Source organism: Rattus norvegicus, chromosome 17, assembly GCF_036323735.1.
Source record: "Rattus norvegicus strain BN/NHsdMcwi chromosome 17, GRCr8, whole genome shotgun sequence".
NCBI classification, from domain to species: Eukaryota; Metazoa; Chordata; class Mammalia; order Rodentia; family Muridae; genus Rattus; species Rattus norvegicus.
Window position 1 is genome coordinate 88,940,001 of NC_086035.1, and position 24,017 is coordinate 88,964,017.

General features: G+C 40.3%; 2 protein-coding genes and 1 long non-coding RNA gene across 6 annotated transcripts in view; 1 reads left to right on the top strand and 2 right to left on the bottom strand.

Annotated features, from left to right (window-relative positions):
* LOC102549062 (uncharacterized) overlaps positions 1-10,229 on the bottom strand; it is an 11,706-nt gene extending 1,477 nt beyond the window's left edge. The window contains exons 1-3 of one of the 2 annotated variants that reach the window (XR_361193.5): positions 10,195-10,229; positions 2,390-2,483; positions 1,828-1,988 (exon numbers count right to left, since the gene is read on the bottom strand). This is a non-coding gene — a long non-coding RNA (uncharacterized LOC102549062). Of the gene's footprint in view, positions 1-1,827; positions 1,989-2,389; positions 2,484-10,111 lie in introns of both variants that reach the window. The other variant, XR_010059005.1, reaches the window with a different exon arrangement.
* Rps8l1 (ribosomal protein S8 like 1) overlaps positions 1-24,017 on the bottom strand; it is a 995,681-nt gene that overhangs the window by 272,418 nt on the left and 699,246 nt on the right. The window lies entirely within an intron of this gene.
* The window catches only part of Gpr158 (G protein-coupled receptor 158), a 466,781-nt gene that overhangs the window by 254,122 nt on the left and 188,642 nt on the right, over positions 1-24,017 (top strand). For all 3 annotated transcript variants that reach the window (XM_039095563.2, XM_039095564.2, NM_001170326.1), the window contains one exon: positions 8,359-8,461. In XM_039095563.2, the coding sequence (XP_038951491.1) occupies positions 8,359-8,461 (103 nt within the window). The remainder of the gene's footprint in view (positions 1-8,358; positions 8,462-24,017) is intronic.

Here is a 24,017-nt window from a genome sequence, read left to right on the forward strand (position 1 = left end):
GTCTTAGTCAGTCTGGTTGGAAGCTCCTGGGTTGACACCTTGAGTATTGGGGCAGGAAGAGGGCATGCCATTGTTAGTACAGTCAGTCAGCTGAATTGGTCAGTAATCAGCAAGTGAGCGAGAAGCCCAGGGATTGATTGCTCACGTTCTAGTCTCATTTCCTTCATTGCCTATGGGAACTCCATCAGTGACTCAGGCTTACTGCTTTATGTGTCGTTCTTATGCAATTTATTTCTAAATTACACAGCCTAAACACTTTTCCTCAACACCATGCTATTTTGTTGTAGAATTCATGATTTGGAATTAAATTTCAAAAAAGTACTTCCATAGTAAGTCTTACTATACTGAAACAATCCTTTCCCCAGTCCACTCAATCAGACTTTACTGGGTCCATTGATGACAACTCCATTTATTATTACTTTTATTATTATTTACTATTTGGTATTGGGGTCAAATTCATAGCTGCTGGGTGAGTGATCCAACATTGAGCTAAATATCTGCCCATTGTCTTTTTTCACTTTGAGACAGTTTCAAAGTTGCCCAGACCAGCTTTGAACTTTCTCTGTGGTTCAGGCAACACTTGAGCGTGCCCTTGCTTTGCCGCACACTTCCTTGTAGCAGGTGTGTGGTATGTGGCGCTCCATTCTTAATGTTTGCCTGGCCAAAAGTTTGTCACTATCGTTTTTTCTCTTGCTCTCACTTAGCTGCCTAGGATATCTTAGTAGCTCCACTTCTTTTAAACTATACCTGCGTCTTACTAAATGAAAGCTCTCACAGATAAAAGCAGTGACTATGGGTGAGCGACTTCAGAGAAAAGCTTAAATCTACATGGCTGTGGCATGATGAAGCCAGAATTCATATCTCCATTTAATGACTGACTGTGTACAAAATGGCTGTTTGCATAATTCTAACAAGCCTCCAAAGGAAATGTTGCCTCAAATATGAATGGATCATTGCAAGCAATACATAATTGTTTATTGGGTCTTTAGGAGATCTCCCTTTGCTCTGAAGTTACGTTGTAAATACTGGTTATCTGGTGCTCATTTAAAATTTTGTTTTTCTCTGAGCCTCCAACCAGGGTTCTTGCAGCACTTGAGACCAAGCATTGGGCCCTGCACATGCTTGACAAATGCTGTCCACTGAGCTACATACCCAGGCCTTTTATTTGAAGCAAGTACATTGCCATCGTAATGATATTGACCATGAGCTCACTAGCCCAGGCAAGCTTTGAATTTGTGACCCTCTGGATTCAACCTAATCCCCAAATATAACTGGATATGTATGTGTATTCAGAGAAAAAAAGAGGGATGGGGTAACCTCATGAAATAATAATGAAGAAAAGTGTGAAAGGAGCATTCGAGAAGTAAAGTATTCAAGAAGGCCTTTCAAGATCTTTTTCTTTATCTTTGACCTAGAAAACTCAACTTTGTAAACACTTTTCATTTACTGACATTTCCATGATGCGTACGACTGGTCCCAATGCTCATCGGTTTTGATCTCGGACGGTAGAATTATAATTGAAATTATTTAATATTTTCTCCTAAAAACTTGTATTAGAAAGCCATGTTGTAACTCCTAATTCTTTTTTTTTTCTTTTCTATTTTTCGGAGCTGGGGACCGAACCCAGGGCCTTGCGATTGCTAGGCAAGCGCTCTACCACTGAGCTAAATCCCCAACCCGTAACTCCTAATTCTTAAATGTTTTAACTTTGTCTGATTACAATGGTAAAAAAAAAAAAGGAGAAAGGCCTGATTATAATGGTTAAAAAAAAAAAAGGCCAGTATCTTGGCAGAGAGAATGAAAGACATAATAATGAGTATTTCTTACATTCTTGCAGACCTGCTATGCTGATGCATATTCACAGTGTAGTAGCTGGATATAAGAAAGCTGAAGCAGTCTAAGCTGCACGTTACTTCTGGCATGCTTGCTGTCTGTTGGTGAGGCACATCTGGACAGTCGGGCTTTTTATGCACGTGTAGAACATTTATCTACAAAACAGATTTTACGCAGTTGTCTTTAGGATCATTAGTTTATCTAGATTATTCTCTTTTATCTTTACATCCTAAAATTTACTTCTCTTTCCCCCTAAACGGCTTGTGCTAGTTTGATCCATGGATGAAATCTAATGAATATTTAAGATAGAAAAGTGATTTCTGTGTCTCAACTTTTTAATCTGTCTACCCACCGCTGTACATTTGTTTTGATAGGAACATCGAGTACGGACCGACTTGTAAAATATTCATGTGGTTTTTAGTAGTTCTTAAGGCAGTAAGATGCACTGAGAAATTGAAATAAAAACCATATTATCTTCTCCAGTGTTTCTATTGCTGTGAAGAGACACCATGGCCACAGCAATTCTTACAAAGGAAAGTATTTAATTGGGGCTTACCGTTCAGAGACTTAGTCCATTATTGTCATGACAGGAAGCATGGCTGCACACTGGTAGACAAGGTGCTGGAGAAGGAGCTCATCTACACCTGGATCTGCAGGAGAGGAAAGGGAGAGTAACACTGGGCCTGGCTTGAACATTTGAAACCTCAAAGCCCGCCCCTTAGTGGCACATCTTTGTAGGCACAATGCTTTGGCATTTGAAGACGATATTTCTGTTATTCAAATGCTATTTCTCTTCCCCATATCATATTGCAATCCAGACATGGCATTGCGATGCTTATTTGAAGTATCTTCTGTTTCAAGGTTCTTTTTAATTTATTTTTTTAAATTTTATTTTTTATTGGATTTTTTAATTTACATTTCAGATGTTACCTGCTTTCATGGTTTCCCATCCATAACCCCCCTATCCCATCCCCTCCCTCTTCTTCTATGAGGGTGTTCCCCACCCATCCACCCACCCCTTCCCTGTCCTGACATTCCCTTACAGTGGGGGGTCCAGCCTTGTCAGTACCAAGGACTTCTCCTCCCACTGATGCCCAACAAGGCCATCCTCTGGTACATATGCAGCTGGAGACATGAGTCTGTCCATGTATACTCTTTGGATGGTGGTTTAGTCCCTGGGAGCTCTGGTTGGTTGATATTGTTGTTCTTATGGGGTTGCAAAGCTCTTCAACTCCTTCAATCCTTTAAATCCTCCAATGAGGACCCCATTCTCAGTTCAATGGTTGGCTGTTAGCATCTGCCTCTGTATTTGTCATGCTCTGGTAGAGCCTCTCGGGAGACAGCTATATCAGGTTCCTGTCAGCATGGACTTCTTGACATCAGCAATATTTTCTGAGTTTGGTGGCTGTATGTATATGTGCTGGATCCCCAGGTAGGGCAGACTCTGGATGGCCAATCCTTCAGTCTCTGCTCCAAATTTTGTCTCCATATTTCCTCCTATTAATATTTTCATTCCCACTTTTAAGGAGGACTAAAGCATCCACACTTTGGTTGTCCTTCTTCTTGAGCATCTGTGGATTGTATCTTGGGTAATCAGAGCTTTTGGGCTAATATCCACTAATCAGTGAGTGCATACCATGTGTAGATATTTTGTAATTGGGCTACCTCACTCAGGATGATATTTTCTAGTTCCACCCATTTGCCTATGAATTTCATGAAGTCGTTTTTAATAGCTGAATTATGTAAATGTACCACGTTTTCTGTATCCATTCCTCTGTTGAGGGACATCTGGGTTCTTTCCAGCTTCTGGCTATTATAAATAAGGCTGCTATGAGCATAGTGGAGCATAATGGTTGTACCAGCTTGCAATCCCACCAACAATGGGAGAGTGTTCGTCTTTCTTCACATCCTTGCCAGCAACTGTTGTCACCTGAGTTTCTGATCTTAGCCATTTTGACTGGTGTCAGTTGGAATCTCAGGATTGTTTTGATTTGCATTTCCCTGATAACTGAGGATGTTGAACATTTCTTTAGATGCTTCTCAGCCATTCGATATTCCTCAGCTGTGAATTCTTTGTTTAGCTCTGTACCCCATTTTTAAATAGGGTTATTTGGTTCTGTAGAGTCTTAACTTCTTGAGTTCTTTGTATATATTGGAATATATAAGATGTAGGATTGGTAAAGATCTGTTCCTAATTTATTGGTTGCCACTTTGTCCTAATGACAGTGTTCTTTGCCTTACAGAAGCCTTGCAATTTGATGGAGTCCCATTTAATTAATTAATTAGCTAATTAATTAATTTTTCCACTCCAGATTTTATTCCTCTCTTGGTCCACTCCTCACCCTGACTGTTCCACATCCCATACCTCCTTCCCACCCCCATCCCAAGTCTCCACAAGAATGTCTCCACCCCACCCACTCTACCAGACTGCTAAACTTCCTGGAGCCTCCAGTCTCTTGAGGGTTAGGTGCATCTTCTCTGACTGAACCTAGACCCCCAGAGTCTTCTGCTGTATGTATGTTGGAGGTCTCTTCTCAGCTGGTGTATGTTGCCTGGTTGGTGATCCAGTGTCTGAGAGATCTTGGGGGTCCAGGTTAATTGAGACTGCTGGTCCTCCTACAGGGTTGCCCTCCTCCTCAGCTTCCTCCAGCTTTTTCCTAATTCAACCAGAAAGGTCAGCAGCTTCTGTTCATTGGTTGGTACACATATCTGCATCTGACTCTTTCAGCTGCTTGTTGGGTCTTTTGGAGGACAGTCATGATAGGACCCCTTTTGTGAACACCCCATAGCCTCAGTAATGGTGTCAGGTCTTGGGGCCTCACCTTGAACTGGATCCCACTTTGGACCTATCGCTAGATCTTCTGTTCATCAGACTGTTCTCTATTTCCATCCCTGCAGTTCTTTCAGACAGGAAGATTTATGGGTCCAAGCTTTGACTGGGGGATAGCAACCCCATCCCTCACTTGATGTTTTTCTGCTGGAGGTGGGTTCAATAAGTTCTCTCTCCCCACTGTAGGGCATTTCATCTAGGGTCCCCCCTTTTGAGTCCTGAGGGTCTCTCACTTCCTAGGTCTCTGGTACATTCTAGAACATCCTCCCAATATCCTTCTTCCCTAGGTCACCTGTTTCCATTCTTTCTGCTGGCCCTCAGGGCTTCAGTCCTTCCCCCCCACTGAATGCCAGATCATGTTCCCCTCTCTTTCCACCTCCATCCCCTTTTCCTCCCCTGTCGCTCCCCCCCCCCCACTTGTGGTTGCTTTCTTCTCTCTCCTAAGTGGGACTCAGGCATGCTCCCTTGTTTCAAGTTTTTGTAAACATTGCTCCTCATTTATTCTCTTATTTGTCAATAAAAACCGACCAATCAATATCTGGACAGAAGAGAGAATAAGGCAGACTTTTGTCAGGCAGATAAGGAAGAGGGGAGATAAGATTCACCATGAGGAAGGGGTCTGGGAGAGACACCATGGGAACACACCTGAAGTAGAGAGACCCAGACCAATACAGAATGCAAGTATCTCTAGGAATTCAGCTGAGAAGTAGCCAGATTAGCTTAGAGAATTAGGACAGATCATGACTGCCCAGTTATTGTGCTATTAAGCTTATCAAATAAATCTTATAGTCTCTGTCTCATTTATTTGGAAGTTGCGACAGAGAAAAATTATCACTTTCAAAAATGCATTTACATATCCTCTCCCACAAAGCCATACCTCCTAATAGTGCCAGTCACTATGAACCTTGAAAGGTTATTTTCATTCAAACTACTACATTCCACTCCCTGGCACACATAGGCTTGTAGCCATATATACAAAATGCATTTATTCCAACTACAAAAGTCACCATAGTCTATCTTTAAAAGTTCAAAGTTCAAAGTCTTTTCTGAGGCTTATGCAATTACTTTACTGTACCCTGGTGCAGTAAAAATAAAAAAGCAGTGCATGCTCGTCTCGTCCAGTTCAGAGCGCACTTCTCTGTGCTCTTTCTCCTTTGTGCACTCTGACATGGTGCTCCAGCTCGACACCCTGTCCTCATTCACAGCTCCATCCCATCTCACACTGCCTATAGCTACTCACTGAGCCCTGAAGCAATCTCTCTGCCCATCTAGTTCCCAGGGTGGGTTGTTACAACTCCAGGCATACACATACTAATGCCTACACCATGGCAAGCCTGCTGTGTCCCACCACACCATACCACACCACACCATATACTCTTTTGAACTCAATTAAGTCGCCACATGAAAGAACACACCACACAATATCGTCTGATCCAATTGATAAGATTGCCCATCTAGACAACACAAAATCCTGTATACACCCATCCCTTAAAAATAGTCATAACAACCTGTAAATATGCACAGAGAAGAATCTTAACATCTGCTGCCATGTTCTCTCAGCTCTTTCCTTCTTGTTCCCGCCTCCTCTCTCATCTTCTTCTTCCCTTCTAAAACCCCTGTTCCTGCCTCCCTTCCTTCTCATCCAATGACAGTCCTCATTTTATCTTGTCTGCCTTCACCTGCATCATGACATCAACCTGCAATATCCCCCTATAAAATCAAAATGAAAAAGCCAGATCACATATTTCCAATATACAATAGTACAGGATATGCATTACCATTCAAAAGTGGAGCAAAGGGAACATTGTGAGAATCCTGGACCAGAGCAAGACCAAAAAATCATCTGGGCAAACTCCAAACTCCTCATCGCTCTATCTGATGTCAAAGGACTCTTCAGATCTCCAAGTTCTTTCTGCAACTGCCACAGACTTGTCCCTCTTGAACTGTGCCATCCTCTGCTAGCAGCTTTCCTCAGTAGGTATTCCAAGGCTCTGGGATCTCTAACATGTTGGGGTTTTCAAGGCAACGCAGGCTTCACCTTCACAGCTCCACACAATGGCTTTTCTAGGCCTCCATGCAGACACCCCTGACACACGTAACTGTAGCAACTTTCCTTAGTCACAGAGGGACATTCCATAACCTCCTTCTTTTAGTTTTGACTCTAAAGCCAGAACCATGTGGCCAAAGCTGCCAAGTTCTACTACTTGATGGAGCTGGAACATGGCGCCCTCATTCAAACACATTTTCACCATGTTTCTGTTTTGATGTTTTATCACTGCTTAAGCTTGACTGGTTAGCCTCAAACTCAGAGAGCTGCCTGCCTCTGCCCTTGAAGTACTAGGATTAAAGGGTGCATAATCATCTCCAACCCTAAGCCTTTGTATTTTATTTCATTTCATTTTATTATTATCATTCCATTTATTTACATCTCAAGTGATATCCCACTTCCCAGTTACCCCTCTTCAATCTCCCTTCCCACATCCTCTCTCTCCCTCCTCCCTTTTGCCTCTATGAGGGTGCTCCCTCACTCTCCCACCTTCTATTTTTCAAAAATTTCCTTTCACTTTTCTTTTGGAAGGTTGGCTGAGTAGGGCATTGCTCTGAGGTCACCACTCTCTTTATTCCATTTAGCATCAGGCTTTTCTTTAAACATTTTATCTTCCCTTTATATTTTACTTTCTCGGGTTGTCCCTTTTCATCATAGATCTGCATTAGACTAACCACCAATAGCCATGCTACATGGTAAACACCAGGCTGTCTTAAAACCCCTTCTGTCAGTGCTGCTGATCCAAAACTCTTCAATTTATCAATTTAGCCAAAGACAGAAAAGAATCGTGTGTGTGTGTGTGTGTGTGTGTGTGTGTGTGTGTGTGTGTGTGTGTACTAATAGTCTTCTCCTCTGAAACCTCTTGATCCAGGCCCACACAGTTCAAATGACCTTCAACACCACTGCCTTCCATATTCTTACTAGGATAGCTAATTAAGCCCTGCTTAAAGCAATCAGTTGCTTTTCAAATCCAAAGTCCACATTCCTTCAAACAAAAGTATGTTCCAGGTGGTCTATACTAACTTGTCTTAGTTAGTGTTTTATTGTTGAAAGGGACACCTTGACCACAGTAACTCTTATAAAGGAAAACATTTCATTGTGGCTGGCTTACAGTTCAGAGGTTTAGTCCATTACCATCATGGCAGGAAGCAAGGCTGCATGCAGACAGACATGGTGCTGGAGGAGCTGAGAGTTCTACGTGTAGATCTGCAGGCAGCAGAAGGAGATTGGGTGCCATACTAGGTGTAGCTTGAATATGAGATCTCAAAACTCACACCTACAATGACACACTTTTTCCAGCATGGCCACACCTACCCCAACAAGGCCACACCTCTTAATAGTACCTTTCCCTATGAACCTATGGGGCCATTTTCTTTCTAGCCACCACAGCATGTTTTAAACTGAATGAGTGAGCAGTATGCCTTGAGAATAGCCATCACAGTGTATGCTTAGAAAAAAAAAAAAAACAAACTGTTACATCTAAAGAGTCAGCTGGCAACCAAATCTAAATTAAAAGTTGAAAAATGAAGTGTTTTATTTATAGAAAATGTGTTAGTTTTGTTAACATTTGCAATGATAGATATGTGTGAGTCTTCATGCTGTGAACCACACTGTGATCAGTTACATTGCTGTCTTTTCTTCTCCGTAGTGTATGCCAATCAAAGGCCTAGGATTCGTGCTCGGAGCCTATCAGTGCGTTTGCAAAGCAGGATTCTATCATCCCCGTGTCTTCTCAGTGAACAACTTTCAGAGTAAGTGCTCTTTGCCTCTGCATTTACACATGCATGTACACAATCGTTCCGATTCTTGGACGATAATATGTTTTGTTAAGCTGCTCACTGATAACTTGTTGAAGTAATAAGGTCAAAGCCTCACTGGCCACTTAACGAAATTTTATTTGGGTTGGCATTTTCAGTGTTGGGTGTGGCAGAGCATGAAGACATGTGCTTAGGAATATTTTAGTTTGTAAATTTGAAAGCCTGAAGGTATTATAACTCCGGGAGAATACTCTTTAGGTTTTTCTTTTGAGAATTGTTCCTAGAAAGTTTCTAAAATGTATTCTGCCCACTTATTTTATTTATTAGTTTGTTTCTATGTTACTTGTCAACAGTGCCTGGAATGATGCCAGTGAGAAGCTTAGCAACACACATTTATTATCATCCAATTTCCATTGTTGGGGTTGCCAGTTACGGATTAGTGAGATCTTCTTGGGATCTCATCAAATTAAAGATGCTGCCAGTCTGATTTCTGAGGCTGAGGGTAATCCTTTGAACCTTTTCAGATTGTCTGAAGAATTCAGATCTCCAAACTGGAGGTCTGAGCTCCCTATTTTGGAGCTGAATGATTTCTGGAGTTGTTCTAAAATTCACATCAAGGTCCACCATTCAGGGTTTACACATTGCCACTCCTTCTCTCCCATCCTGATCATGCATCCTCCCCTAACAGGCTATAACTGTGGGAGTAACTTTGTCTCACTTTGCTATACAATGTCTGCAGCTCTCATATTTACAGATCTCTTCATATCCAAAGTGGAGTGATTATACAAGGTTTATACACCAGCAATCGACCTTGGTCATGGTCATCTGTTTACTCAGTTCCTACTCCAAAGAATGTTAATGTTGCAATTTAAATACTGAGTTTTCTTTTCTTTGTAACATAAAGAATTCTGTGTGGCCATATTGGCTTGTAGCCACCTATTGGACATACTACCAGGCAACGAGTAAAGTAGTTGGGAAAAATGTGAGGGTTTCATCAAACACTGGATTTGGAAGGTGTTAACATTTAGACATATGCCATTTCCATAGAGTGATCCATTAATCTTTGGACTCTGTTGCTGCACTGTGCTATTGCATCTCTGACAGGCAATATTCAAAGAGTACATTTGGACCTCTACTGTGACCCTTGACCTCCATGAATTTTGGTAAACATTTATAGTTTATCAGTAGACTGCTTCCTTTTAGGAAACCTCATTCTTGGGTTGTAAATCCATTACCTCTTTCTTCTTGGTTCCCCACTTATGTATAGCCCTTGCTCTGAGAAATAGGTATAGGCAGGATTGTGGAGGCTCCACCTTTCGCATACACATCCAAGTTCTGGGTTTATGTTTGGTGGGCTCTGTAAGGATAATGAGTCAGCTCCCCGGCTCTGAGACAGGTTAGTAGTGGTAAGGGTACCTTACACAAGACTCTGTGCTGGAGACAGAGAGGAAAGGAAGAAGGGTCCACAGGGCGGGTTGGGGTGAGACTTGTGCTGGTTTGATGAAATTGAAGAAATAAGCTTTCTTGATTGGGATCTCAGAACAGAAACTCTCACTGACCACCTTCAGTAAAACAGGACTAGTCTTGAATATTACGGCCTGAGCTGTTGGGGGACTGGAGCTCCCAGGGAGAGCATGAACTAACCAGATAGTTTGATTAATCCCAGCTGCAACTGGAAACCCCACTGCACAGTGCTCAGATTGAAATCAGTAGAAACAAGGACATACCAAGCCAAAAATTCAAGGTCTGGGACTTCTCAAATTTACTCTGATGTCATAGAGAGGCTACAATAACCATGGTGATAGTATTTTAGGATGCTGATGCTTTTCTGGTGTGCGTGTGCGTATGCATGTGCGTGTGCATGTGTGTGTGCCCCTGTATGTCTACTCATTTCCGTGAATGTCATAGCTAGTATGGCATTCCTAACATCTATGGTCCAGACATAACTTATGATTCAGCACTGGAGGGGAAGGGGTAGGCTTAGCTTGTGTTGTGTGAAAGTATTTGGTATTTTGCATGTGGTTTACCCACATTTGTTCTCAGCTCCCACTGGGTGACTGAAATAAAACATCTAAATATTGTGGGACCAGAGAATGACTGTGCCACTCGCTTATAACACCACCAGGAGAAACCGGCTAACCTTTAACAACTTAGCTTTATTCAGTTTGCACACTCCTACCCTTTTCCTTACTTAAACACTGTTGTGTTTTTATTTTCAAATATAGACTAGACCCACTCTCTATGGACAATCTGACTTTATTTTATATTTGTTAAGAGTCTAACTCTCATGTTGTACACAGTTTCCACAGAGAGGTGGTCACAGTTTTCAGAAGGATGGCTTATAGTTGAGTGTAGCTTTGACCTCAACATATACTTAATCAAAACTGGCTTTACTTAGTGACAGAACAGGAAGCCAGTTATTGTAGTAATCTGAAGCCCATCTTTTAGGCCAAATATATCTTTCTGGATGCCTTGTCAGGTCACATGAAAATCTAACATTTAATCACATTCTTTCCTAAGGGAATAAAAGCTAACACTCTGACCAGGAAAATGAATATTATCAACCAAGGTCTATGTAAGCATTCATTATACATCTTATTATGTATTAGAATATACCCCATGATCACACATTGTAATATGTTAATTTTTAGTGATATTAATTATTTAATGATAGTAATTTAGAAAATTATAGAAGTTACTTTTATACTTTAAAAATTATATTACCTGCAATCAGCACACAATATAATGGCCTTTTTATATATAAGCATACTGTATCCACTACCATATTTTCCCCCTTCTCTTCTCCCACTGATTCCCTTGTTCCCCAAATAGGCCCCCTTTGCTTTAATGTTATGTGTGATATATATGCATACAAAATCTAGATTCTGCATGAGAGGAAATGTGACATTTTTCTGTTTCTCTATGACTCTTCTTGGTTCTCCCTCTTCCCATTAGGTCCCTTTCTTCCTTACAAAGTAGTAAATTTTCTACTTTCATGTTATGTAGATGTTATACACATCTATATTCTATATTATGCATATGGAAACATAGCATTTATCTTTCCAAATATAGATTGTTGTTTCTATGCTCTCTTGAAGTGATATTAATTTGTTAAGGAATGACCCTATGTAATCCATGGACAAAGTGTGAACAAGATATTAAAGTCCCCAAATAAGAGAGAGAACATGTAAAGTGTCTAGCAAGGTCCATGATATATAATAATTAGTCCATAGACATAATTGGGTCAATGAATATATAAAAACCTACAGAGACCAATACTGCTGATGTTTGCATGAATAAATGTAATTATGAGATAATCCCTAAGGCTCATTGGCCATTAGTGCTATATCTTAAGTTTAGTGTTGTGCTGGCATAACTGGTGACTTAGGCTAGAACTTTGGAGGATGTTTTATCAGAAGGATGATACCACTGAGGGTGTAGCCATGAGGGAAGGACACTAAGGAGGAACATGCAGGAGCTTAGATGCATCAGAAGGAAACTGGTTAGTTGGCTGATAGAAAGAATGAGCCTCAGAAAGCAGACGTTCTGTGCTGCAAAGGTGATATTCATTGAATTTATAGTAGAATTCTAGAAGAGGATTCCACATCCTCTCCTATAGTCTTTGTGTTGTCTGCAGAGAAGAGCAAAAGTGTGGTCCCGATCTCTTGGAGAAAATGCAAATGTTTAGAAATTCCTTCAATATGTGATGCGCCATAGGGACTTTATTTACTCTAAGCACACAGTACACGGGGGCTTGTGAAGACCAACCAGGCTACGTCTAAATGATGCGATTTGAAACTAGGCTGACAACCCTGAGACTTGCACCCAGGCATCCTTTGAGGAAATGGTAGTCATGCGAGCTAATAGGAGCTGACATCTGGAGACAGCAGGATTTCAGAAAAACCAAGTCCTGACGGACAGCTGTCTCCTCAGATCCAGGCTGCTCACTTCCAGGTTGATGCAAGCTCACCATGTTCTCACAACATCCCCCTCCCCCGCCTGACCTCAAGTATGACTTCCACCTTAGTGTGGACCCCATCTTCGGGACCATCTCTGCTTTGCGTGGACCTGCCGCCAGCTTCCCAGTTGTATTTCTCATCTTTCAGATTGATTTCAGTTTGTGCATCCTTCCAAAATAATCCCAAGTTACCAATGACCCACAGCAGCCGAAGATGGCTCTCTCTACTTTACTGACAGTGAGATGCACATGGTATAGGAGACAGACAAGAAAGAAATTAGAGCCTTGTTGTCCAGGGAGGAAAAAAGAAGTTCTTTGCAAAACTGAGGAATGCTGAGAACTACAGCAGAGGGCAGTGCCTCTGAGCCAAGCTTCTTGCTATGTAATGAAAGACTTCTTTGATGAGGGGTGGTAGCTATACTTAACTGTGGGTATGAGAATAAGCTTTATAATGTAGTAAGGGGTTATGGTCTAGCTAATAGAGTCTTCTGTTAGGTCTATGTCTTCACTAGCCTCAGTGAGGGGCCAGGTTTCCAGTATCAGGCATAGCCTCCTGTTGAGTGGGCCTTAAGTTAATTAGACAGCTCTTGGTTGTCACCAACACTGGAGTGCAATTTATCGCACTTTTATGCATATCTTACCACACTGTTAATTGCCCTGGCTCCTTCCTAGGTGTTGCAGCTTGTTAGAACTGTTTAATTGCTCCCCTCCATTGCATAGTATTTTCTGAAACCATGGGAACTAAACCGCAGGAAAGGGCTTTCAGGCCAGATCCAGCTCGGCCAGTGGTGCCGCTTTTTACTAGCGACAGGTGCTGATTTTGCAGCTCTGTGGCTGTGCTATCAAGAATTTGGAGACATTTTCATCCACACAGGACGGCTTCGGTCAGTAATCTGAGATGTGAGCTTCTACCCGTAGTGTCAGCTAACGATTCAGCCACATAGCGTTTGAATAGGTGCTGGGGTTGAATCCCACCTCAATGATTTACTTTAACCTTGGTCATTTGTTTTTAGCTGAAGTTCATTTACATCATATGTAAAGTGTGATATTCCTTCCTTTTTGGATTTTTTTTTATAAGAGTAAAAGTGAGACTTTAAATAACCATGTTCTAACCATAGTGGTTGGCACCCAGAATGCTAAAAAAGCATCTTCGTCAATGTTATTTGAGAGTTTGCACCCTTTCCCTTTTGGTTCCTAGTTCACCCATGTTTATTCTCTTGAGCTGGTGTCTGTTCCATTTCCCGGCAAGGGAGCCGATTTCCTGATCTTGGAGGTTTTCACGTCACCTTGTTCTGTGATTCTGTACTCTGAGGTATAGCCCTCCAGAATATTTGCCCACTGCCTGAGCTTATACACTGCTGTGTCCTTCTCCCAATTCATCTATCTTATTGTTTATATTATTTTACTTTGGTACTCTGCCATTTAGAGATTTACTTACATTAACAGTTGTTTTTCAAACAAATACAACTGCCAGTCATCCACACAGCACCTCATTGTGTTAGAAAATCTGTAGTTTACAAATAAATACTTCAGGGAACATTTTTCTTGCATCTTGTAATCATTTTTGATTTCTGTTTTCTGTTTTCCTATTTGTTTTCTCTTTCTGTGTAAAGATATATTATTTACATAGGCAAAAAAACATAAGACTCTGAAAAGAAGACACAGCACTCAGAAGAGTAAAAATAAAACTTTCAGAATTCATGTTTAGTAAACTTTGATGAGAAACAAGGTATGTAGTCTTTTAAAAGAGATCTGTTTATTTTATGCATACACATGATTGCTTTCATGTGTGCCTGGTACCCGTGGAGGTTAGAAGAGAGTTCCTGGAACTGCAGCTGTGGATGGCTATGAACTACCATGTGGGTGCTAGGAATTGTACCCAGGTTCCCTGCAAGAGCAACATGTTCTCTAAACTGCTGAGTTTTTCTCTTTAGCCATGGTATTTGATCATGTATGATTTCAAGGTAAAACCTAGGCTACATTGAAGAAACATGTGACCCACTATCTCAAAGCAAGAGTCCCCAGGTTCCAGGAACAGTTGATGCCTTGTGTTTCGTTTAGTAATGTACTGAGAAGGAACAAGCCTTGGGTGTATGGCAATGCTGCCATGAGTCCTTACTCTGAACCTAGTCATAAGGCATCAGCAAGGAGACACATAAAGAACCATCTATAAAGTTGACCTGTGTAGTCAAATATTTGAGGATCCCAAAAGATCTAAGGGTCAAAGAGGTCAAAGAATAGATGATTTCTGTTCCACATCAGAGGCTGAAAATGAAGCACAGAGCCTTATATGCTCTGTAATTCATCTTGCATAGAGAAAAGTAGCTACAAATAGTATTATTGTGATAAATGGTAGGATTTTGATAAGGACTGCACAGAGACAATTATAGTGGATATCTTCTTAATTTTGAATATTGCACTCTGATTTATGCAAGAAGAGCCTCTCATTAGTACACACAAACCAAAATATTTATGTATGAAGACACTGAGTGTTCACCCAAAGTATCATATGTATAACATCTTGAGCTTCTTTTAAGAGAATCTGAAAACGTAAGGGTGTAAATAACTCATGACTCTAGGTAAAAGTTATATAAAATTTGTACTCTCCTATAATTTTTCTGTAAAAGCTAAATTATCACACAATTAAAGATTACAAAAATCTGAGGCTCAGAACAGTTCAGAAGATGGAAGTTTTTCAAGGATTTTTAGCAGTGATAAATTTATAAGTTCTCTGTGATTGGAACAAAATTTCAGTTGACATAGTCAACTTATTGTGTATGAGGAGACATAATGTGTGTGTGTGTGTGTGTGTGTATTTGTGTGTTAGATATGGTTTATGTGCATGTGCGTGTAGTGTATATATAGTATGTGTAGTATATATGGTGTGTGCGGTGTAGTTTATGTATGATATGTGGCTTATGTATATGTAGTTTGGTGCATGGGTGATGTGTATGTGTACACATACATGCTTGTACATGTAAATGTGGAAGACACAGTTTGAAAGGGTGTCTCTCCTCCAGTGTGTCCCATCTTCTTTTTGTGAGACAAGGTCTCTTACTGACCCTGGAACTTGACACTTTGAATAGTAAGTCCCTGGGATTCCCATGTCTCAGCCCAACCCTCAAGTTCACAGCACTGTGGTCATGGGCATGTACTACCATGCCTAGCTTTTATGTGGCTTGGATATATGAACTTAGATCTTTATGCTCACCCAGCGAGCACTTTAGCCACTGAACCAGCCATCTCCAGAAAAATGTACTGTGGGGGTCTGAGAACAGCTTTTATACTCCAGGGTGGGGAGAGGGAGTACATGGCTTTGCTAGTTCCAGAATCTGTTTTGCAGGATAAACTGCAGTTTTTTGAAACTGCAGAATGGGAGAAAAGTCAGATTGACGGTTTCTCCACTCTGGGCTTCAGGGTAAGCACTTAGTCAGGCGGTCTGTAGATTGGGTGAGGGGTTGGCTTTTTGGAATTTCAAGGGGGTAGAGGCAGGTTTCTTGAAGTCTTGGGCCCTAATTATGACCATGATTTTGGGGTGAGAAATTTCCTTTAGGTATCACTTCCAATGTCAACGTCACCTTAAGTAGGATGTCAGTAACTACATTGAAGAAATGTATTACATATTGCTTATTAGTCTAGGGTTTATATGCTTATAAGACTGTGTCTGTAATACATACATGGATACATAAATTTATGTATACATGAAATGTGTAGATATCTATGCATACATTTCTAGCAGTTCCATGTTCTTCTGTTGTCAAGGTAACAAAATTAAAATTAGCAGATAGGTTGCACACTGCTCACAATGACAGTTTGCTTTGACAAGCTTGTTTAGATATATTTTATTTATTTTTTTTCTTTTTTTTTTTTCGGAGCTGGGGACCGAACCCAGGGCCTTGCGCTTCCTAGGCAAGCGCTCTACCACTGAGCTAAATCCCCAACCCCTTAGATATATTTTATATTCTTCCAATATCCTATGGATGCAGCAATAACCTCCTTCCAAAATCCTTTTCTGTGTTTTCTTCAGGCTCTGTATTTGCCTTTTTTTTTTTTAGAACATATCCATTTTATTTGGAAGTTTCAGGTCCCATCCTCAAGAGACTCTAAGCTTTAGCACAGCACATTGGCATTCTGTACGCAGAGGAACTGAGATCTATAAAACAAATATCACCAGCATGCATGGTTTGCCCATATATTGCCTACAAGTGCTAAAATCATCTGTAATAACATATTCTTGATGCATCTTTATCGTTTGTGTCTAGCATCTAGAAAAATATGATTTGAATAAATTCCTAGGCGTGCATGGCTTGAAAGCATGAAGAATGGTAGGTTGAATGATCAGTTAATTCACTCTTGTCAGAGAGCCCTTGCATCATTAATAAGCATTTACTGAGTGTCCAACGTGTGTAAACATTCCACACTGAGTGCTAAGTGTTGAAGTGTAGAAGTGCTAAGTGTATGCGAGAGTCCTGGCCTCCATTATCACAGAACACAGAACACCAAATGGCCGTGAGGTTAAGTACCATTAGCAGTTCAACAATGAGTCTGTTGTTATTTGTTGGTGGGTATATGACTTAAATAAACTGTGTATATTCCCTTATCCTGGATGGAAGACATAAGCACAAGTTGATAAATTTGGGGGGATACTCTATGATAAGCTGTCCTTTGTGTCCTACTGAAAGCTTTGAGTATGCAAAACATTTCCCTGGGTGCTTTTAAGTGTTTAGTGTTCTTTGATTTTAAAACAAAAAACAAAAAAAACCCTTATATTCTTTAGAAAACCTTGTGATTTTTGTGTGTATATGAATATATCCTTCATTAAAAATGAAACCATATTTATTTTGCAGATTTGTGGGCTTCTTTCTGACATTTCTATAAGAATGTCCATCACTTGAGTTTGCTGTCTCTTGCTTGTCCCTTTCGTTGTTGCTGGACTTTTATTCCTGTTTCTCTTTCTCCTACTTCCTCACTTTCACTTTTCATTGCCTCTACGTATGAGAGAGCATGGGACACATCGCTGCCTTGCTGAGTCTAGAGAGCATGGGACACACGCTTGATGAGTCTAGATGATGATGACTTTTCTATCCATTCTTTTGAAACTGACACACTTCATCTTTATTGATAAATTATACTCAACTATGTATTTAGGGCACATTTTCACTATCCATTCTGTTGATGGAGGCCCAGACCTGATTTCTTAGATTTCAAAACACCATAATAAATGTGAATGTCTTGGCATTTCCTACATTATGACTTCATTGCTTTTGGAAACATGCAGAGTTGACCTAAAGATTTCTGCTTGTTTGTTTATAGGTTTTCAAGGCTGTCCTGGAACTCAAGGAGATCCTTTTGCCTTTGCTTCCCAAGTGCTAGGACTAAAGGTGTATGCCATATGTCTAGGCATTTTTTGACTTAAAGATTTTTGATAACAATAATGTTAAGAAAATTGTGAAAAGAGATGTTGTATGGCATAATTTTATTTGGTTTCTTTGACCCTATCTTTGGCTGTTATTGAGCATAAAAACATTAAGCATGATTTTTTATTTTATAACAAATTTTCTTTTATCTATGAATACTGGAATTGCTATCTGAAGAATGAAGTTTATGGTAATACCAAAGATTATAGAATGTTTTAGAGTTTCACCATTACTCTTGTATCTAATTACTGTCATTTCAATATCCAGAAATCCTTTATATTTTATTCATATCTGAGGAGGAAACTGGAATGCATGTGGTACTTTGATCAGCACAGGAAGTAGAGTATCTCACCATCCAGGAATTGAGTTACAATCTACAGAAAAAAAAATGAACAAGACTATCTCTTCCACTATCAGTTTCAGTATTACCTGGTTGTTTGTAGTTCTTTGTCTAGAGTTGAGGCTCCATGAGATTTCCTCTTTCCGTGTAAGCATGTCCATTGGTGTGGTTGTTATTGAGCCAGTCATGTTGTTGTGGTATTGTAGGTGCAGCTCTGCTAACATTTCTAGGAGCAAACTCAGTCTCACAGCAAACTTCCTGTTCTTCTGCTGCTTATAGTTTTTCTGCCATGTCTTCTGCTGATTGCTGCACATTAGATGCAGGGGCTGTCTTGCAGATATACCAGTTGGAGCTGGGCATCCCACACTCATTTGTTCTCTGTAGTTTTATCACTTGTGTTTTTCTGCCTTGTTCTCAGTCCATTGCAAAGATATGTTTCCTTGATGAGGAATGAGACCTACACTTATCTGTGGGTATAAGAATAACTATTTAGAATATAGTGGTATTTATGTAATAGTTATAGGTTTCCTAAGAATCCTGATTTCACTAGGCCCAGGTACTTGGCTATGTTTCCACTACCAAGAATAATCTAACTCTTGTTAGAACAGACGTTGAAACTAATTAGAGAGCTGTGATAACCACCAAGTTACCATATTTACCTGTCACTATTGTACCCTTAGGACTATTATGCCATACTGGAATCACTGTGGTTCATAGGCATCACAGCTTGACAGAACCACTGGCTGCCTCCTTTCCTAGAAGCTTGAATGCTACATTCTGGTACTATGAAAGCCAGTCCTTCCTCTACATCAAGCCAGATACACTCAAACTAATAGAAGAAAAAGTAGGGAAGAGTCTCCATCACATGGGCACTAGAGAAAATTTCCTGAACAAAACACCAATGGCTTATGTTCTAAGATCAAGAATCGACAAATAGGACCTCATAAAACTGCAAAGCTTCTGTAAGGCAAAGGACACTGTCATTAGGACAAAATGGCAACCAACAGATTGGGAAAAGATCTTTATCAATCCTACATCTGATAGATAGCTAATATCCAAAATATACAAAGAACTCAAGAAGTTAGACTCCAGAGAGCCAAATAACCCTATTAAAAATGGGGTACTGAGCTAAACAAAGAATTCTCAGCTGAGGAATATCAAAAGGCTGAGAAGTACCTAAAGAAACATTCAACAATCTTAGTCATCAGGGAAATGCAAATCAAAACAACCCTGAGATTCCACCTCACAGCAGTCAGAATGGCTAAGATTAAAAACTCAGGTAACAGCAAATGCTGGTGAGGATGTAGAGAAAGAGGAACACTCCTCCCTTGTTGGTGGGATTGCAAGCTGGTACAACCTCTCTGGAAATCAGTCTGGAGGTTCCTCAGAAAATTGGACATTGCATTACCTAAGGACCCAGATATACCTCTCTTGGGCATATACCCAAAAGATACTCCAACATACAACAAAGACAAATGCTCCACTATGTTCATCGCAGCCTTATTTATAATAGCCAGAAGCTGGAAAAAAACCAGATTCCCTTCAGCAGAGGAATGGATACAGAAAATGTGGCACATCTACACAATGGAATATTACTCAGCTATCAAAAACAATGGCTTCATGTCATTCATAGGCAAATGGTCTGAACTAGAAAATATCAGCCTGGGTGAGGTAACCCAATCACGGAAAAACACACATGGTATGCACTCACTGGTAAGTGAACATTAGACCAAAAGCTCTAATTACCCAAGATGCGATCCACAGATCACACACATGAAGCAGAAGAAGAAGTGTGATAAAAATGTGGATGCTTCCACTCCTTCTTAAAAGGGGGAACAAAAATATTCATAGAAGGGGATATGGAGGCTGAGTTTGGAGCAGAGACTGAAGGAATGGCCATTCAGAGCCTGCCCCACATGTGCCCCATATATTTACCAAGACTAGATACGATTAATGAAGCTAAGAAGGTCATGCTGACAGGAACTGGGTACAGATGTCTCCTGAGAGACACAGCCAGATCATGTCAAATACAGAGGCAAATGCTAGCAGCAAACTACTACACTGAGAGCAGGACCCCTGTTGTAGGAATTAGAGAAAGAATTGAAAGGCTGAAAGGGCTTGCAACCCCATAAGAACAACAATGCCTACCAACTAGAGCTCCCAAGTAGAACTAAATCACTACCCAAAGAGTACACATGGACAGACCCATGGCTCCAACTACACATATAGCAGAGGATGGCCTTATTGGGCACCAATGGAAGGCGAAGCCCTTGGTCCTGCCAAGGTTGGACCCTCAGTGTAAGGGAATGTCGGGGTGGGTAGGAAGGGGGGTGGATGGGGAGGGGAACACCCTTATAGAAGAAGGGGGTGTGTGATATGGGGTTTATAGATGGGAAACTAGGAAAGGGAATAACATTTGGGATGTAAATAAAAAATCTAATAAAAAGAGTTGCCTTTGTCATGTTGTCTCTTCATAGCAATAAAACCCAAACTATTCCAGAGCACTTGCTATGGAAGCAGAAGGACCTGAGTTCAAATCCTTATCATCTCCTTTAAAACTGTCATATTTTACTGGTTTAGAAAAAGCAATATAAGAATTTATATGGAACCACAAAAGACCACAGATGATCAAAGCAAATCTAAAGAATAAGAACAGTGCTGGATCAACACACCTGATCTCAAATTATATCCAAGGTCATAGGAATAAAAAGGCCTGGTGTTGTTATAAAAATAGGCAGGTAGACCAACAAAAAGAATAGAGATCCCAGAAATAAACAGAACTATGTACACCTGGGGTTTGAAAAGGAAGACAAAAACATATATTAGAAAAACCCTGCTCATCAAATGATACAGGCAAAACTGGAGTTCTACCTGTGGGATAATGAAATGGGATTCTTGTTTTCTGCCTTGCATAGAATCTATACCAAATGGATCAAAGACTGTAAAACCTGGGACACTGAGCATTTAGAAGAAAATGTAAGATATATCCTTTGAGATTTCAGGCACAAACCTTTGAACAGCAGCACAGGAACTAACCTCAAGTATCAACAGGTGGAGCCATATGGAGATAAAACATTTTTGTATAGCAACAGAGCACACAGAGCGATGGGAAAATAGGAGAACATTTTTACCAGCTACACTTCACATAAATGTCCAGGATTAATAAAGAATTGTACAAATTAAACATCAAAGGAATACTGATTGTCTATCTATAAGTGGGGAAGTGAACTGAAGAAATAGTTTTTGAAAAGGAAATGTCAGTGGCCAGTAACTTTTTAAAGGTGTTTAATATCCTTAGCCATCAGGGATATGGAAATTAAAACTCCTTTGAGATACCACCTCACCACTGTCAGAATGACTATCATCAAAAAATCCGATAGCAAATGCTGGAAAGGATATTTACTGTTGCAATTTGATGGTGCAAATTAATGTAGTCTTTACAGAAACCAGTTGGAGATTACTCAAAAAATTAAAAATAGAGGTACCATGTGACCCAGCTATTTCACTCTTGTCCATACAACCCTACATATCTCTACATCCCATATCCTACAATAGTGACATTTGCCCCACCATATGTAGTGATGCTGTATCCACTATAGTGAACAATTGGAGTCAATCTAGTTGTTTATTGATAGATGAGTGAACATATATATGTATATAAAAATGTATCCATGTATAAATTTCCTTATTATTCTGAAAAAATATATATAAGCTTGCCTTCAACTCTCAACACATACTTGCTTTGCTGAGATATAAAAGGCTATGTAAACTTGGTTGTTATATTTATATTTATCTTTACTTCAAGATATTTTAACCTTTAATAATATCTTTGAAAAACGAACAAAATTTGATTATCTTTAGTTCACGCTGATCTCTCTTACTGTTGGAAGAAATGTAAAGTGTTTTGAGAGCTCAGTTCTTTAACTCTGCTCTTGATTGTACTCTACCCTGACTTTGCAATTCCACTTTGCTATTACAAACCTTTTTCTTCCTTTTTTCCTCTCACATACTATATCGTAGTTACCATTTTCCCTTCCTCTAGTGCTCTCAGTTCTTTCCCACCTGACCTCCCATCTGAATCATTAGAAAACAAGCAAGCTGCCAAGGGATAATAATATGGTATATGACATAAACAGATATAGACATAGAGACCCTCTCATTCACACACTCAGGAATCCCATAAAAACTTTTGACTGGAATCTGTAATATATAACCAAAGGACCTGTAGGGTTAAAAAGAGAGAATGTGTGTGTGTGTGTGTGTGTGTGTGTGTGTGTGTGTGTGTGTGTGTGTGTAAAGGTCGGACATGATATTATGACACAAGTAATCTGCAAAGAGGCTGTTGAGTGTGTTTCCTGTTGGCCATCTACTGCTGTGCATGAGCTTACTCTTTAAGAGTAGTGTTACAAATGACAATGCCTTGGAGAAAGTGGTTATCAATTGCAGCTGCCTTCTTGAGTAGTGGTGGGAGCCTGAGCTCACTTCTTTCAGATCTAGGACCTCATCTGGTGCAGACCTTGTGCATGCGGTCTCAGTCTCTGTTAGTTCCCATGCATTTTGATCCTTACAGAGCCTTTGACTCCTTTATTTCTTCCCACCCAGCTCTTGCATTCCCCCTACATTTGGGATTCTCTGGGCCCTGAGGGGAGAGAGTTGATGGAGACATCCAGTTTAGGAATCAGTTTTCCATGGTCTCTCATTCTGGGCATATTATCCGACGGCTGTGGGTCTCTATGTTTGTTCCCATCTGCTGCAGAAGGAAGCTTCTCTGATGGTGGCTGAGCAAATCACTGAGCTGCTTCCCTGGCCAGTGAACTCTTTCTTTTCCCTATATCTCCCTAAACTTCCAGAGGCGCCTTTAATGATTCCACTTGCCACAAAATCTTGCTTGCATTGAAGAGAATACAATACAGAATCAAAGTCCATTTCATACCATTCTTAGTCCCACTGACTTTCAATATTTTCTTTATTCAACCAACATCTTCTGAAATAATATACTCTGTTATTATATCTTACGTCTGTAAGCCTTGGTAGTCTATTTTCTATTGCCTCTAGCTTGGAAGATATCATTTGAAGCCTTTCCTAGGTGTGATAGTTTGTATATGCTTGGCCCTGAGAGTGGCACTATTTGGAGATGTAGACTTGTTGTAGTAGGTGTGGCCTGGTTGGGGAAAGTGTGTTACCGAGGGCCTGGGCTTTAAGACTCTTCATTCTAGCTGCTTGGAAACTAGTCTTCTTCTAGTGCCTTCAGATGAAGATGTAGAACTCTCAGTTTCTCCTGTACCAGGCCTGCCTGGATGTTGCCATGCTCCCACACTGACGGTAATGGACTGAATCTCTGAACCTGTAAGCCAGCCTCAATTAAATGTTGTTTTTGTAAGAGTTAACTTGGTTGTGGTGTCTGTTAACAGCAATAAAACACTAACTAAGACATTATATTTCAACAAAAATTCATATGTTTTCCAGATTTCTGATGCGATATTCTAAATGCTTCCCTTGTCAAGGGCTTTCCTCTTTCTTCAAATTCTATATTCACGTCTAGAGTTTTCTATTGTTTCTTCTCTAACACTCTTACACTTAGTTTGTTTTCAGTATGTATTGCTCCAGTCAACAATTGATACTCTTTGGTACTGGGCTGAGGCAGACAATTGTATAATTAATCAGAAGATCAATAGGAGCAGTAATCTAACAACACAGAGGTATCTCACTGCATGCCAGTGGGGATTGCATGTGAGGTTGTACAGATTGATTCTAAAGCATGCAGCATTGTTAGGCAATTGCACTCTGAACAACTGTTGTTTAAGTGCCATCTTATGTGATTTAGACCGGATGAAC